Here is a 14,583-nt window from a genome sequence, read left to right on the forward strand (position 1 = left end):
TCTATCTATCTATCTATCTATCTATCTATCTATCTATCTATCTATCTATCTATATCTTACAGATTTATCTCTCACTGAAAACCAGTTGAAATGGTTGAGGCTCCACCCAAGGAGCATAGCTTCACATGCTATTTCTTTAGAAATAGCCTTCAAGTAACAGAATGCACAGCACATGAGGCTCTGCCCTACAGACACAAAGGCACTGATGTGCTGGGAAGCGATGGTGTATTAAGCTCACCGTCTTCTGAGTACAATTTCCTGAAGCTGCTGGATACACAGCTACTGGGGCTCCAAACTGTCCTCAACAACCGATGAACCAGAAGCAACAAACTTGCTTAGTTCTTTTCATCTAAGGATTTCTAAAGTGTTAGTATAAGTAGGCTCTTGGGAATTATCCAGACACAAACACCCTCCATTCACATATGCAGAGACAAAAGTGTCAAAGAGATGAAGGCATTTCCCTAAGGGTTCAATGCTGAGAGTGCTGGTCTCAAATCGAAATCCATGGTCCTTGACTCACAGGCCAATGATTTCCCAAAACTCGAAACACACTGTGGGCTCCCGAGCTAGACTGCTGGGTCTTAATTCCAGTCTCACAGTTGGTGACACTGGTAAAGTGATTTATACTTCAGTTTGATCATTTGAAAATAAGGCTAATAATAGCTTGCGTCCCAAAGATAAGTATGTATAAAGCTCTTAGAACAATGCTTTACATTTTAAAAATGCTAAATAAATGGAAGCTATAATTAGGATTAACATATGCTCTCTCTGTTGATAGGCAGCGAAGAATAGAAGAACCCAAATTTAGAAGCTGTCTACCAGAGATGATCTTAAGGAAATTAACCCTTCACAATTTGACAAATTCTAGCTTGGTTAAACTTGAATCAAACTTCTGAACACTGTCCTACTTCTGTCTGTGCACTTTCTTGTATACTCCAGGTTATCAATCGCTCAGTCAGTTTGGCAAGTATCCCTATTCTCAATCTCTGGTCATTCTAGATATATATAATCAGATTAGTCATTCTCCACCACACTAGGGTGTCTAATTATCCCAGCCTAACTCAACAAGCATCCTTTGAGGCCAGTTCAACCAGTTTCCTTTATCCGTTTCTTCTTAACAATTTTCTAACCCTGAAAATAGCCTGTTCCTTGGCTAGACTTCTCAGTTGCCTGTCCAGTGTTAGGAGTTTAGCCCAATCTCTCCCACTGCAGGTTCCCATTGCAAGTGGGCCCCAACCTATTTTGATAATCCTAAATAAAGTCTCTCACAATGATTGAACAAGTATTACCGAATAACTTTATTATCCCTCAGGGACAGTTTTATACTATCAGAGGAAAGAAAACAGTAACTGTTATGAAAGAGAGTGACTAAAAGAATTTTAAAGAACATAGTTCACATACACTACTTGCAGTAGTTCATGGTATGTAAGTAGAGCACAGTAATAACAGTACTTGTTCACAATACAATAATTCAATAAAGTTTCTAGCTTTTTATCTCCATTCTGTTCCACCCTACACTACTCACTGCTTGACTGCCTCTCCTTCTACCTTTCTTTATCCTCATTCCTAATAAAGAACAGAGAATTTATGTCGACATCAAATACGGGAAGATCAAAGTTTTAATGAAGGCTGCAATTACTGTATAGACAGCCGAATCTACCCAATATATCAGTGGATAAGAACTCAGACAGGTGAAGGGGAGGACAAAAAGAACGCTTTCAGCTGACCAGGATGTCATTATATAATAGAGCAATGATTTTATTAAATACAGAGCTGGCTCATAACTGAATGACATGCTTTCCTCCATTGTTGACAGGAATGTACCTGTGTATAAAACATGAATTCACTGGTGGAAACCATCAACATTAAAATTGATACACCCAAGAATTTTTACTTCAAAAGGGATTTGTCTGATTAAGATGCTTTTGCATATATGGAAATTCATATTTCCATTTGATCAATGACAGTGAATACAGAACTACTGCCTTCATTGTAAGTGAAAGATTCTAGATATTGCTCCAGAAGCTAGTTTGGACATACAACAGAATGTAGCTATCATTAAATATTTGAATGGAAAAGTGGTACTTTCACATTAGATACTAGAAGTTAAGAGAATGAAACAAGCATTAATGATGTTAAAATGTATACTGGTAACTTTATTATGTTTTCTATGATGATAATTTTACTTGAGTATGTTACTTGTTAAGGAAAAAATGTTGACAATACTACAATAATACATAATAGAATGTATTATGTTTGATATCCTATTTTGATTCTAAATATCAAGCATCTGAATATCCAACTGTTATTTTTCCCTCTCCCTCAACCATCTCCATTTCCCTCTCTTCTCTCCCTCTCTGTGTGGAGGATACATTACCACTGAGCTACCTCTGTCATATTTTTACATTTTTCAAGTTTTGTATCATTTTAATGTTTTTATTTTTATAGCACAGAGGGTTGAACCCAAAGTTAAACACATGCTATCCAAAAGCTCCACCATTGAGCCACATCCTCAGCCCTTATTTGTTTTTAAATGTTGAAACAGTTAACACTAAATTGCCCAGGTTGGCATCAAACTTGAAATCTTCCTGCCTTACCTTTCTAATTTGCTGAGAGTACAAGTAAATGAATCACTTATATTTTGTTTTCATATACTCTACAACAGCTCTGACACACAATACAGTGGTGGTGACCCCACGGCATAAATGCTTCAGTGGATTGTTTGTTATCACTGAAAGCTCCAAAAGGTTTGTCATTATTCAACTAGTATAAATCATATTTATTTTATGCAGGTGCTTTTTTTTTTTTTGGTCAGGGTCTTGAACTTTGTAGCCCAGGCTGGCTTCACACTTATATCCTCCTGCCTCAGCTTTTCCCTGGGGAGGTTGCTGGGATTACAGATGTGTACCACCATGCCCAGAGTTTATTTTCTTTCTTAATAAAGGAAAATTATTTCTTTCCCTTAACCATTATTGCATCAACTAGAAAATCTACAAAGCTCCATACAAGCTAAATAATATAGGTCTTACTCAAATCATCACAGGTCCATTATGTCCCAGACATGCCACCATATGCTAGAAACAGACAGAAGGGCCTGAACTCATGGGGGCACACTACTGTCCTCAGTCTGATTAGCCTCCAAAAAGTAAATAGTTATGGTAATTTTTAACCTCCCATTGCCTCTACTCTGTTTCAAATTAATCCTTACAGAAACTTGTGAACTGTCCTCCCAAAATATAAGCTGTGAGATTTAAGCAATTATTGATAGAGTTGAATAAATATGTACGGATATCCATAATCAAATACATTATTGTTACGGTTATTTTAAAGAAATTTATTTGTTTGATCGATTGAGAATAAAAAGTAAACTTCTTGGTTGTACCTTCAAAAAAGTACAAGCAGTGTCATGGTACATTCCTCTGATCAGTCGATTCAGTAAATATTTGAGATCCAATCATTTGCCAACCACTTTTGTAGGGGCTGCAGACAGAGAAATGTCACAAAAATCCTTATCAATGGAATTCGCCTTCTAACAGACGAAGCAAACAATAAGCAATACAATAAGCGGTACATTAGACTGTGAAAAGCGCTGGGGGAGGGCAGAAGGGAAAGGAGTCTGTGTTTGTGTAGCCTCATACTTGCATCTAAGTGTGCCAAGCCCTTCCTTGCCCCTGAGTCTGCTGGTCCCTTTGCTCTTCCCAGCAATGTCCTCTGGTTCTTCTCTGCTTGCTGATATTATTCCTACTCTAAAAATACACTTTCAATGACTCTTTCTGTGAAGCTTCCCCAGATGCATAAGTAGAGCAAAAGCCTCTGTTCTCCTAGTTTACTTTTGTGAGTCCCCACTTCCTTGGTTGTCCATCCAACGTTGCTGTGAAGGACTGAACACAGTGGCTGAAATGTTATTCACAACAGTAACATGAGATAGCAAGCATCACAATGCTGTCCTAACCTTGCTGCCAGTAGAAAAGAGGGTTTCTTCTTCATGTGGCTGTGACATCCCCTATCACTCTGGCATAAGGTGTATATGACATACACACAGAGGGGAAGTATATACACAGTACAAGCAAAGGAAACAGCCCACCTTCAAAGGCTTACAACCAGTTACTAATCCCCAGCAAAGCCTTTTATTATTTCACATAGATCACAGACTTATTTTTAATTTCATCAACCCACCTTCTAATTTGTCTCCATTTTGTATCATCTTTACATTCAATATAAAAGAATTGAGCTTTTATTCTTTATTTTTGTAATTATAAGAACACACATAAAGAATAGAAACAGACGTTTATCCTTATATGGCTTTTTAACCTTATGTGCTTTTATTCAATTTATCTTGACTTTTATTCAAGTCTTGTTGCAATTTTCAATATTACAAGAAATTATGGCTTTATCAATACAAATTATATGCTTAAAAGAAAAATAGGCCAGACAATATGCTTTGTGAGGTGCCTTCTTGAGCAAACTCTAAATGACTCAACTGTCCATTTTAAAACAATAGCAAGCAACAAATCCAATAGTTTTTACTATAAAATATTTTCCTGATATAGTTATCCTTCTAAATACCTTTTGACTCATTACAAAAATTCATTTCTAATTGACTTTCAATTTTACCAACTAAACACACAATACAAAATTACTTAGCTTAAATGGGTTAACAGATCAAGTGTGCATTTGGTCCTGTCATTTATGGGTGTTTATATATGTCCATGTTAAACATTATAAGCACTAGACATTATAAGGACTATTTATATATTATTCCTACATTATGTGTATACACACAATGTGCACAGGGTATGTACTTTGAGGGGTGTGAAAAGAAAGATTACTAAGAGTTAAGATATGACCAGAGGATAAGCCTAAAGCTTTGGTCCATCACTACCAAGTAAATATTATTTTTCCCCAATAATGCCAAGCACAAAATCCATTCACATTTGAGAATCCATCCCTGTGCCACACCATTTTCACACCCTCTGTAAGTGATGTGACTTTCTCACTGGAAGCAGTCAAGAAAGAGAAATGCATGTAGAATTTGTTTAATTGCAGGGCTCGGCTCTCCAGCTGGTTTCTGCCTGCTCCAGTGGCTAAGAAAGCAGGCACTGATGTGGAAATGCAACCTGGAGTCAGTACATGGAGGAGAGCTGCCCTGAAGCTGGAAAGAGCCAAGTAGACTTTGGGTCTGTAGTGAGGAACTTGTTTCTCTTAAGCTCCTGAAAGGTGGGAACCTTGTGTCCCTGCAGCATAACCATCCCTATTCTGACTGCTGTAGGAGGCTCTTAAGCTTTGCTACATTTAGCAGCTCTGGCAAAACTTTTTCAAAGGACAAGTTCAAGTTATTGGTTTCTCAATTATAGTAGGAATTCAATTACCTGTGCTGTTTGTTTCCCTATTAATGTGGTTAGCTAAGACATGGTAAGTGTAACATAAATAAAAATAAGGTCATTTAAAAAGTTTTACATGTAATTATTTTAATAATCCTGCAAGAAGATAAAAATATATTTTATGATATATGTAATTACAACACACAAAGATATATAGGTAATTGTAGTCTCAGATCAATTTTTAAAGTTATTTAATCAACACATTTGGCTACAATTAAGACTAGACAATTTCTCACATACTGTTCTTCAAACACAATATTTTAACCATCACTAATTCATTACTTCACAACTACAGCCTCTCATTGTGTATATAATAAACTTTTGGGGCAGTGATGATCGTGCAAAGCAGCCAGGTTATCTATTTCTGATGGGATTTTAATTTAACAAATATATATGAAGCACCCGAGCTGGACCTCTAGGAAAACTATTTACAAGACTTCCTCTGCTCTCTGTGCAGGGCCGGAGAATTCTATACTCTAAGGCGGCAGTAAAATTTATTTTAAATACCCCACTTGTATGTCACTGTGTTTCTTTAAAGAAAATCATTTTAAAGAAATTCATCTTATTTCTTAAGTCAAAATCTAATGTTATGTGAGGAACTCTTTATGTCTACAGAACTTCATTAGAAAAGGTACCACAATGCAGACAGTCAAAGGAATGCTTCCTGATTAAAGGTTATCTGATTTAATGTAAAAATTTTGACAATAGAGATGAAACATCTTGCTATTACAGTATGCCTTTGGCATAATTCTAGTGCTTGAATTACATAGCACTGTGGGCTGATCTGTGTTTCCCAAAAGGATATGCCCAATTCCTAACCCCGAGCACCCTGTAATGTGACCTGATCAGAAGAGTCTTTGCCAATGGAACCATGTTAAAATGCGGCCACCTTGATAAAGTTCTAATCCAATGACTGACGTTATAAGGAAGAGGAACTACAGACACATATAGGAAAAGTGCATGTGAGTTTCAGAAGCTAAGGAATACTGAGGATTCCTAGAAACTACCTAATCTAGGAAAGGGGCATGGAATTTCTCCCCCAGCACCTTCAGGTACCTTACCAATGCTCTGACTTAGGATCTCTACCTTCAGAACTGTGAAAGAGTAAATTTGTTTTAAGTCCTCTGACTGTAGTTCTTTGTTAAAACAGCACTAGGAAATAAAACGCCTGCTTATATACTTATACACAGTCACTGTTACTTGTTGGTGGGAATATGGGGAAGAGCCTCCTTCTGAAGGCTGGTCTTGCAAAACTCAGGGCAGAGCATGAAAATCTACAGCCAAGAGAAATAAAACCACATGGGAAATGCCTTCAAGACATAATATTCAAATAGTGAAAGAATATAATGATATTAAATATTTGTTTTATATAAATATCTTAGTAAACATACTTTTAAAAATGACAAAAGAATACAAGGTTCAGATTTACAAAAATTGATTCCTGGAACTATAGTATCTTATTAACTATCCAATCTTAGTTCTAACTAAAAGTTTCACTAACATGTGACATGGACCACACTCAATTCTGAAATGTAACTATTTTTCACATGTACTTACTCTTTTTTATGTAAAGTTTATTTTCTGTTTCATAAGTAGTGTTGTTAAAATTTACTTTGATATTATTTTAGGCTCTTGTTCCTTCTTTCACTGCAATCTCTTTCTTGTTCTAAACTTCCCAATTCCTTTACAGATCCCCACTTTCTATCTATAAAACTAGGAAACCCTCTTTTTAAAACTATTCTTTTCCAAATAGCTATAATCATGACACTGCAGAGAAGAAAAAAATCACTGTGATATAAAAGTATTAATAACTACCTAAAAATGCACCCCAAAACAGCCTTCCTAATTTCTTCCTATCAGCATTTAAACTGTCTTTCATTTATTACCAAATGTTGTGACTGTACAGTGATGTAACGTACATACACCACAAATAGTGTGTGTGGATGACAAAGTGGTAAGATTTACTCACTTATACTTACCCTGCTTTTTACTTTTACATTGTATTTTCACACTTCAAAATTCTAGTTATAAGAGAATATACACAGAAAACTGTTGGCTGCTACATTATTTCCAGTCACATGTGCAGTTCAGAACACTGCCTCTCCCTTTCTAAGAGGTAGAGTCTTCAAGGAAGGAAGGTTGGAAAGATGTTACTGGAAGCTGAGGGAAAGGAAATCCTCATTATATACTGGGAGAAAGCTTGGCAGCAGTGTTGGTTGTGAAGATATGGAAAAAATTATATTCATAATGGTGAATTTATCTAAGATTTCTAAGCTGCATATTTCTAAGTACCAACTACTTTCTTTCAATTGCACTTAACAGAGATGAGGTCTTTTCTTCTCCCTCACACACCCCTCCTTTCGCTTAATCAGTGCTGGGGATTGAACCCAAAGCCTTAGGCATGCTAGGCAGGGATTACACCTACAGCCCACTTTTTTAAAAAGGAATTGTTTATTTTTATAAATAATTTACCCCAGAAGTAAAAAACAGCATGCCTCCCCACTTTGTAAGTAACTACTAATTAACAGAGACAGAAACCCTGAGAACCAACGTAAAAAAATACTCCACGGGCTTGGGATTAAGGCACAAGAGTGTTGAGTCAAAATTTGTTCATCCAAAACACTAAGTTGCAATTCTGGATTCAACTTAATAGTGTAAGTAGCTGGCAGCGGCTCTAAAAGGGTGGCTGATTGATTCACATGAGGGCCAACAGTGGACCAGCCTAAATGAAGGTAAAGTTGGAGAGATCAAAGGTTCAGGTGGTTTTATCAGGTAAGATCACTCCACCTTCCTTTTGGCTGTGTCCTTTAGCGGATCCTGAGAGCATTCTTTCATCAATTCTGTATGAAACATATTCACGATGGGAACTCTGGCATCTCTGAAGAGCTCAATGGTCATTATTCTCTGTAGTCCAAAAACGATAGTATCTACTGATGTCACTGCCATAGGGTTTCTGAAAATCAACTAGAGAAAATACATTGGGGATGACACAGGCCAGTTGCAGCACTTTACAAGGTATGAGGTGTCTGTGGTATTACACTACCTTGGATATCAATTTTTGTTTAAAATTCTAATTAGTTGACTAGTGTAGCAGAATGTATGTCATAATATGGTGTTCAGAAAGCTTTAGAACTCCACACCATCAAGGTCAACTTTCCCGAGCTGTTTTTTTTTTTTTTTTTTTTTTTTTTTTTCCCCAGAACCGGGGATTGAACTCAGGCCCTTGCATTTGCCAGGCAAGCACTTATTCTACTGAGCCATCTCCCTGGCTCCCAGCTGTGGAGTACTTTAAAGTAACAGTAGCAACTTGAGTCACTCATGTGAGATCAACAAGCTATATTATATCCATTATAAATCACATATAAGCACTATAATGTGAGGGGGGCAAGGGAACAATCCAGAAGGTCAATTTGAGTGTTTGTATCTGTAATTATGTATAGTACTGATAAGAGAATAGACACAGTATAACAAAAATGAATAAATTTAAATGCGTATTGCTTTTGTATAAACTAAATATACATAAAAGACATGAGAGAAGTTCATTCTCTTGATACTTTGTTCAGTCAGTCGTCATAGTCGTGGCCAATCTAATGGGTGTGTAGTGGAATTTCACTGTGATTTAATGTGTATTCCTTTAGTGAATGATGATGCTGAGTATATCTTCATGTAGTTATACATTTTCTTTTATATAACTCTATATCAATTTTCTGCCTAGGTTTTAAACTTTGGGTCATCGTCTCCCTATTACTGAGCTGTTCTGAGTATAATCGCTTTGTCTGACATATGTTTTACAAACATATTTTTCCCAGTTTGGTTTGGCTTTGGTTTTTCAATGTTCTTTTTAAAGCACCAAATGTTTCCAATTATAATAAAGTTTAATATATCACTTTTTTATAGCTGCAGATTTAGTATAACTAAGAAATAAAAGTACAACTGACTTGTTTGATGTGAGTATGTGTGCATAGTGCTGTTTCACATGAAGTCCTGCATCAGTGGAAGAAAAAACTATGCAAGATCATCCAGCATTGTGCTTTCCTTTTCATATGAAAACAGCATATAATTTCTCAGCCTCTACTTAAAAGTAAAGCTACTATTTTACATCATTTTATTGAAGGGGTATTTGTGGTTTCCATGGAAACACAAGCATCAATGATGAGGTATTTAAAATATTTCAAACAAATAGATTTACATGCCATTTCTTTTGATAAATAAGATTAGTAGCCTAAATCATTACTGCCCACTAAACATCTAAAACTGGGATTATAACCTTCTGTAAAGTGCCAGCAAATTTAAAATAGGAATCATTATGGAGCCAAGCATTTTCTTTTAAAACGCTACATAATTCTCATTCTTCTTAAGTTATATATGTAGAAGAAATGTCTACATCTAGCAAATTTTATATCTTGTTCAATAGTCTCTAGGGTTAGTTACCGTAAAGATATTTAAAGTACATTTTAAGTCTTTAGTATGTAATATGAGCAAACAGTCATAACTATAAAATGACCATACAATAATATAGTTAGCACTGTAATGAAGAAAATCTTTTGTCATTGGAAAAGTGGAAAAAAATTAAAATAATTTTGCCTATACACAAATTTCTTTGTAGAAAGAACCAATGATTTTTATAATTGGTAATAGTTTTTAAAATTAAGTTAATGAAAAACATATGGAATAGTGTGGATTGCCTTGACTGTGTGTGCATTAGTAACTTAGCTAACCGCTACTGTCTGAGGCTCAACTGGCCCCCACACACCATGTGTTAAAGGCACGGTCCCTGGGATGGTGGCACTGGGAGGTGGTGAAAACGTTAGTCTACTGTACAACAGCCTTTTGGAACTGTACCCCTGAAGACAGTGGTACTTCGGCATTTTCTCTTCCTCTCTCTTTTGCTTGTAATCATGAGGTAGTGATTTTACTCTGTCACATGGTGCTTGAGAAAATGTGCTGTCTCACATAGGCAGAAAGCCATGGCACCAAAGGATCATGAACCAGAAACTCCAAAGCTCTCAGCTAAGTAAAGCTTTTCTCTTCACAACTTATTTATTTCAGGTATTTTGCAACAGCAATAGAAAACTGAAAAAACACTTATCAATTACATAAATATTACACTTGGAATCATATGAAGATATTTAAGAGCAACACTGGCCTCAAGTGATTCTTGTTAATTTTCTATTTGCCATCAATATTATTTTCTCAGGGAAAAAAGAGGTATGATGACAATGGCGCTAAAAATTCAACTTTATACTTAATGTAAAGGTTCCTCTCATAATCAGGTCAGGACAGCAACAGGGTTCTTTGAAATAATGACAGAGTTACTTCTTGAGGTATCAACATCATCACCAGGAGAAAGTTCTGTCTCCTGAGCATTCAAATCTATCTTCATGTGATCTTCACCTTCTGGTCTGAACTGTATTTTATAAAACTATAAGAAAACTTACACTTCCCAAACCAAAGGAATAAAAAACTATAAGAGACCTTAGCTCTACAGATAAGCAACTATGTCATTATTAGCAATGCTAAATCAATTCAATCTGGATCTCTTGAAAAGAAAGGTCTAAAAGAATTTAATACACATTAGATTCTAAGTTTTATGTTTGGTTGTTATGGAAACTATCAGCAGGGATGACCCTGAATGTAAATGTATTACATATGTATTTTTTAGTAATCCACACACAAAAGTAAAGAAAGTGATTGATATTTGTGACACATTGATAAATCTGGAAATAATTTTAATAGACATAATTGTGTTTGAAAAATATTTGTGAGGAGCATCAATAATTCAATAACGACAGTATTGCTCTTTAAGTTCTTTAATTTTTCAAACAATGTGTTATTAACTCCTACTAATCTCTCAATAATAAAACACTATTTAGTCTGAATTATAAAATAAACTTTTTTTTCTGGGCACAGTGGCATATGATTGTAATCCCAAAACTTGGGAAGCAGAGGCAAGAGGATCAGCATGAGTTCAAGACTAGCCCCGGTTACACATGTCAACTGAAGGTCAGCCTACACTACACAGTGAGACTCTTGTCTCAAACAGCCCAAAAGATTACTTTTTTGAGAAACTAAGTTGTGAACTCAGGGCTTTCACACTGAGCTATATCCCAGCCCTGTACTTATTTTTGACAGTTAACATTAAAAGAATGTCACCAAATCATTTTTCCAGACTAATACCAAAATAAAAACAAATTCAAAGTAAAATGAGATTAACAATGTATACATGGTATTTAACCCACATATAATGACTAAGTTAACTCTCTGAAAACAATCTAGATGCTTTGATCAAAATATTTACAATGGCTCAGTTCTGTGCCCAGACCTCTCTGAACTTAAAAAGGAATTAAAAAACAAACAAACAAAAAACAGTACTTTTTAAATAAAGAGAACTATGAGGTCATCTAAAGTATGGGAGAAATTTCATGGTATTCAAATTCAATCACTGTTTTACTTCTATTTATGCATAAGTCAATCAGGAATCACTCCTTGTTAAGATTTATGTGAAAGCTTCACAGAAATCTACAACAAACCACTCAGGATTTAATGACCCAACTACATGTGAAGGAAGAATATATTAAACTTAATTCTTTAAAAATCAAAGCAAGACAAAAACTTAAATCAATCAATGGTATAGTAATACCTGTGTACGAGTTCTCAAGTAGCACTGAGCCATTAAGACAGTTCTTTAGTTTTAAATTTTGGCATTACATGTTACTACTTTAGCGATCACTACAGTTTATGAGGTGTTTTAAGTATATTTTTAGTAATAACATTAAAAGATAAGGTTAATTTATCATGTTGATGACAAATACTTTTAAATTGATATGATGTAGACTTTGCGACATAGCTATGACCATCTTGTTCAAAAATGATAAGCTATAAAATTTCTAACTTGTTTGAAACTAATTGTCTAGGTTACAGAGGCCTAAGAACGCAGCCACTGCATACATATGCTTTCATGTTCCCATATCTCCCCAAATTTCTGGTGTCACCTTCAGTTTGCTTGAGAAACTGATTTTATGAACCACTAATTTTACTACTGAAAGTCTATAGCAATTGCTAAGCAACCTCTGCACAGAGCAGCTTGTTAGGTATCAGAAATGGTTACAAAGGAGATAGTAACAATGGTTTATGCTTGAAAAGATCTTGTAAGGAGCTGGGCAGATGGCTTGGTGGAATAAGCACTTCCCTGGCAAGGCAAAGGGCCTGAGTTCAATCCCTGGTTCCACCAAACAAACAAACAAACAAACAAACAAACAAACAAACAAAGCTTGTAATTGATAAGACAGAAAAAGTAAGAAATACTAAAACATATAATGAGTATAACTAATGAATGTGATTTTTTTAATGACAAATCAGTTCTTATAACTCATGGCTAAAGATACAAAGAAAATAAGATGAAAAATTATAATGGACACATACATGTCTTCTTTTCTGGACTATTTAAGTCTTAAAAGGCTAAGAATTAATGTTTTCCTTTTAATCATCTACTTTTCATTTGGTATTGAATACTAGTGATGAGAGTGAAACCAACTCTTTGCAATCATTTAATTCACATAAAAATGATTCAATCAGAAAAGAATGATTCAATCAGTATTACAAATAGCTCTGAAGGAATTATATAATTTTTAAAAAAATTCCTCCCTAAAATAGTACTCATTCTCACACTCAGAGCCAATCTACTTAAAAAATCATAAATGGACACAAATAAAAATTGAGCTCGGAAGACTTCACCCCCTAGGCAGAGGTGTGCTGGGTCCTTTAATGCCTGCTCAACATGCACAAGGCCTTGGGAATAGGCCCCAGCAGAAAAACAACACTAAACATTTCAATTTCTAAAAAAATCATGTACTTACTGTGGTTTTGCTGGAAATATTTGTAAACATTTCCATACCAATAGAGTTCTTTAATATTTTTATAATTTACAGTAAGTCAAAATAACTGCATCTCAATCTTCCTAATTATAAGTACATTGTTAGAGCCTATATTTTTCTGTTAGTGTTAACATGATTCTAAAATATTTTTCTTTCTTGTACCATAGACTTATGTTCTGTTTTTAAAATTCTAATAAGTTTCCACTTGGGTTAATTATTGTGGTGGACAGAGAAGTAACAGACCACATAAAAGGGTAATGGCTATTTCTGTGTCATAAACCACAACATGCAACTGAAAAGGTTAAATCTATTTCCATATTATAAAATATTTCTCAGGTAAGGTAAAATTACTTATAGTACTTATTTCAATGGGAAGAGTAGATAGTGAAGGAACTCTGATTATCAAGGAAAACTATATTGAAATTAATTCATTAAAAATCCCAGGTGGTGATAGTTTACATAGGAAAAACAAAGAAAATGATCCATCATAAATTTTATTAGCCATATTATTTTACATAAAATAGCAAGGAAAATAATGGTTCCCCATAGTTGTACTCCAGAGGGAAAGCCTGACATTACATTTTACATTACTAAATACACTGGACTTCATCAAAATTAACAAGTCTTCTCTTTAAAAGTTACTGTTAAGAGAAAGACAAAAAGATGTTGGGAGAAAATATCTGCAAATCATATCCATGGCAAAAGATTTACAGCAAAGCATATAAAGAACTATAATACAAGAACTCTAACAATAATAAAACAATAAAAAAGCAAATATTTAAGCAGGCACTTCATCAAAGAAGATGAATAGCTGATAAATTAGCAAATTTTAAAAAGTTCCATAAAGTAGTATGTAGAAACTAATGTCAATTAAATCCAGGATGAAATAAAACCATACATTTATTAGAAAAATTACCTAAATTTTTTAAAAAAGTAACTATATGAATTACTGGGGAGGACATGGAGCAATTTCCACAATGCTGGGAGGCTTAATGGTACAACTACGTAGAGTAGTAGTCATGTATCTTCTTAAGAAGTTAAACAAACTTACCATATAACTCAACCATTCCATCCCTACATATTTATCTAATAGAAATGAAAGCATGTATTTATACAAAGGCTTACACATATATGTTCACAGCACCTTTGTTTATAATAGGCCCTAACAGGAGCAAGGAGGTATCAATCAACAGGTAAAAGTATAAACAAAATATAGCACACCTACAAGGAACAAACTGTTGATCAATACAACATGAATCAATCTCAAAATCATTATGTAAAATGAAAGAATCAATCAACACAGAACACACTGCATGAATTTCCTTGTA

General features: G+C 34.8%; 1 protein-coding gene across 3 annotated transcripts in view; it reads right to left on the minus strand.

The window, feature by feature from the left end:
* The window catches only part of Nectin3 (nectin cell adhesion molecule 3), a 117,249-nt gene that overhangs the window by 21,543 nt on the left and 81,123 nt on the right, over nucleotides 1-14,583 (minus strand). The window contains exon 8 of one of the 3 annotated variants that reach the window (XM_023702071.1): nucleotides 3,402-3,480. The exons of the other annotated variants lie outside the window; for them this stretch is intronic. Coding sequence (XP_023557839.1) covers nucleotides 3,433-3,480 — 48 coding nt within the window. The 3' untranslated portion in view covers nucleotides 3,402-3,432. Of the gene's footprint in view, nucleotides 1-3,401; nucleotides 3,481-14,583 lie in introns of those variants that run through there. 3 annotated transcript variants of the gene reach the window in all.

This window comes from Octodon degus, unplaced genomic scaffold (genome assembly GCF_000260255.1).
Source record: "Octodon degus isolate 3935 unplaced genomic scaffold, OctDeg1.0 scaffold00007, whole genome shotgun sequence".
Classification (NCBI taxonomy): domain Eukaryota; kingdom Metazoa; phylum Chordata; class Mammalia; order Rodentia; family Octodontidae; genus Octodon; species Octodon degus.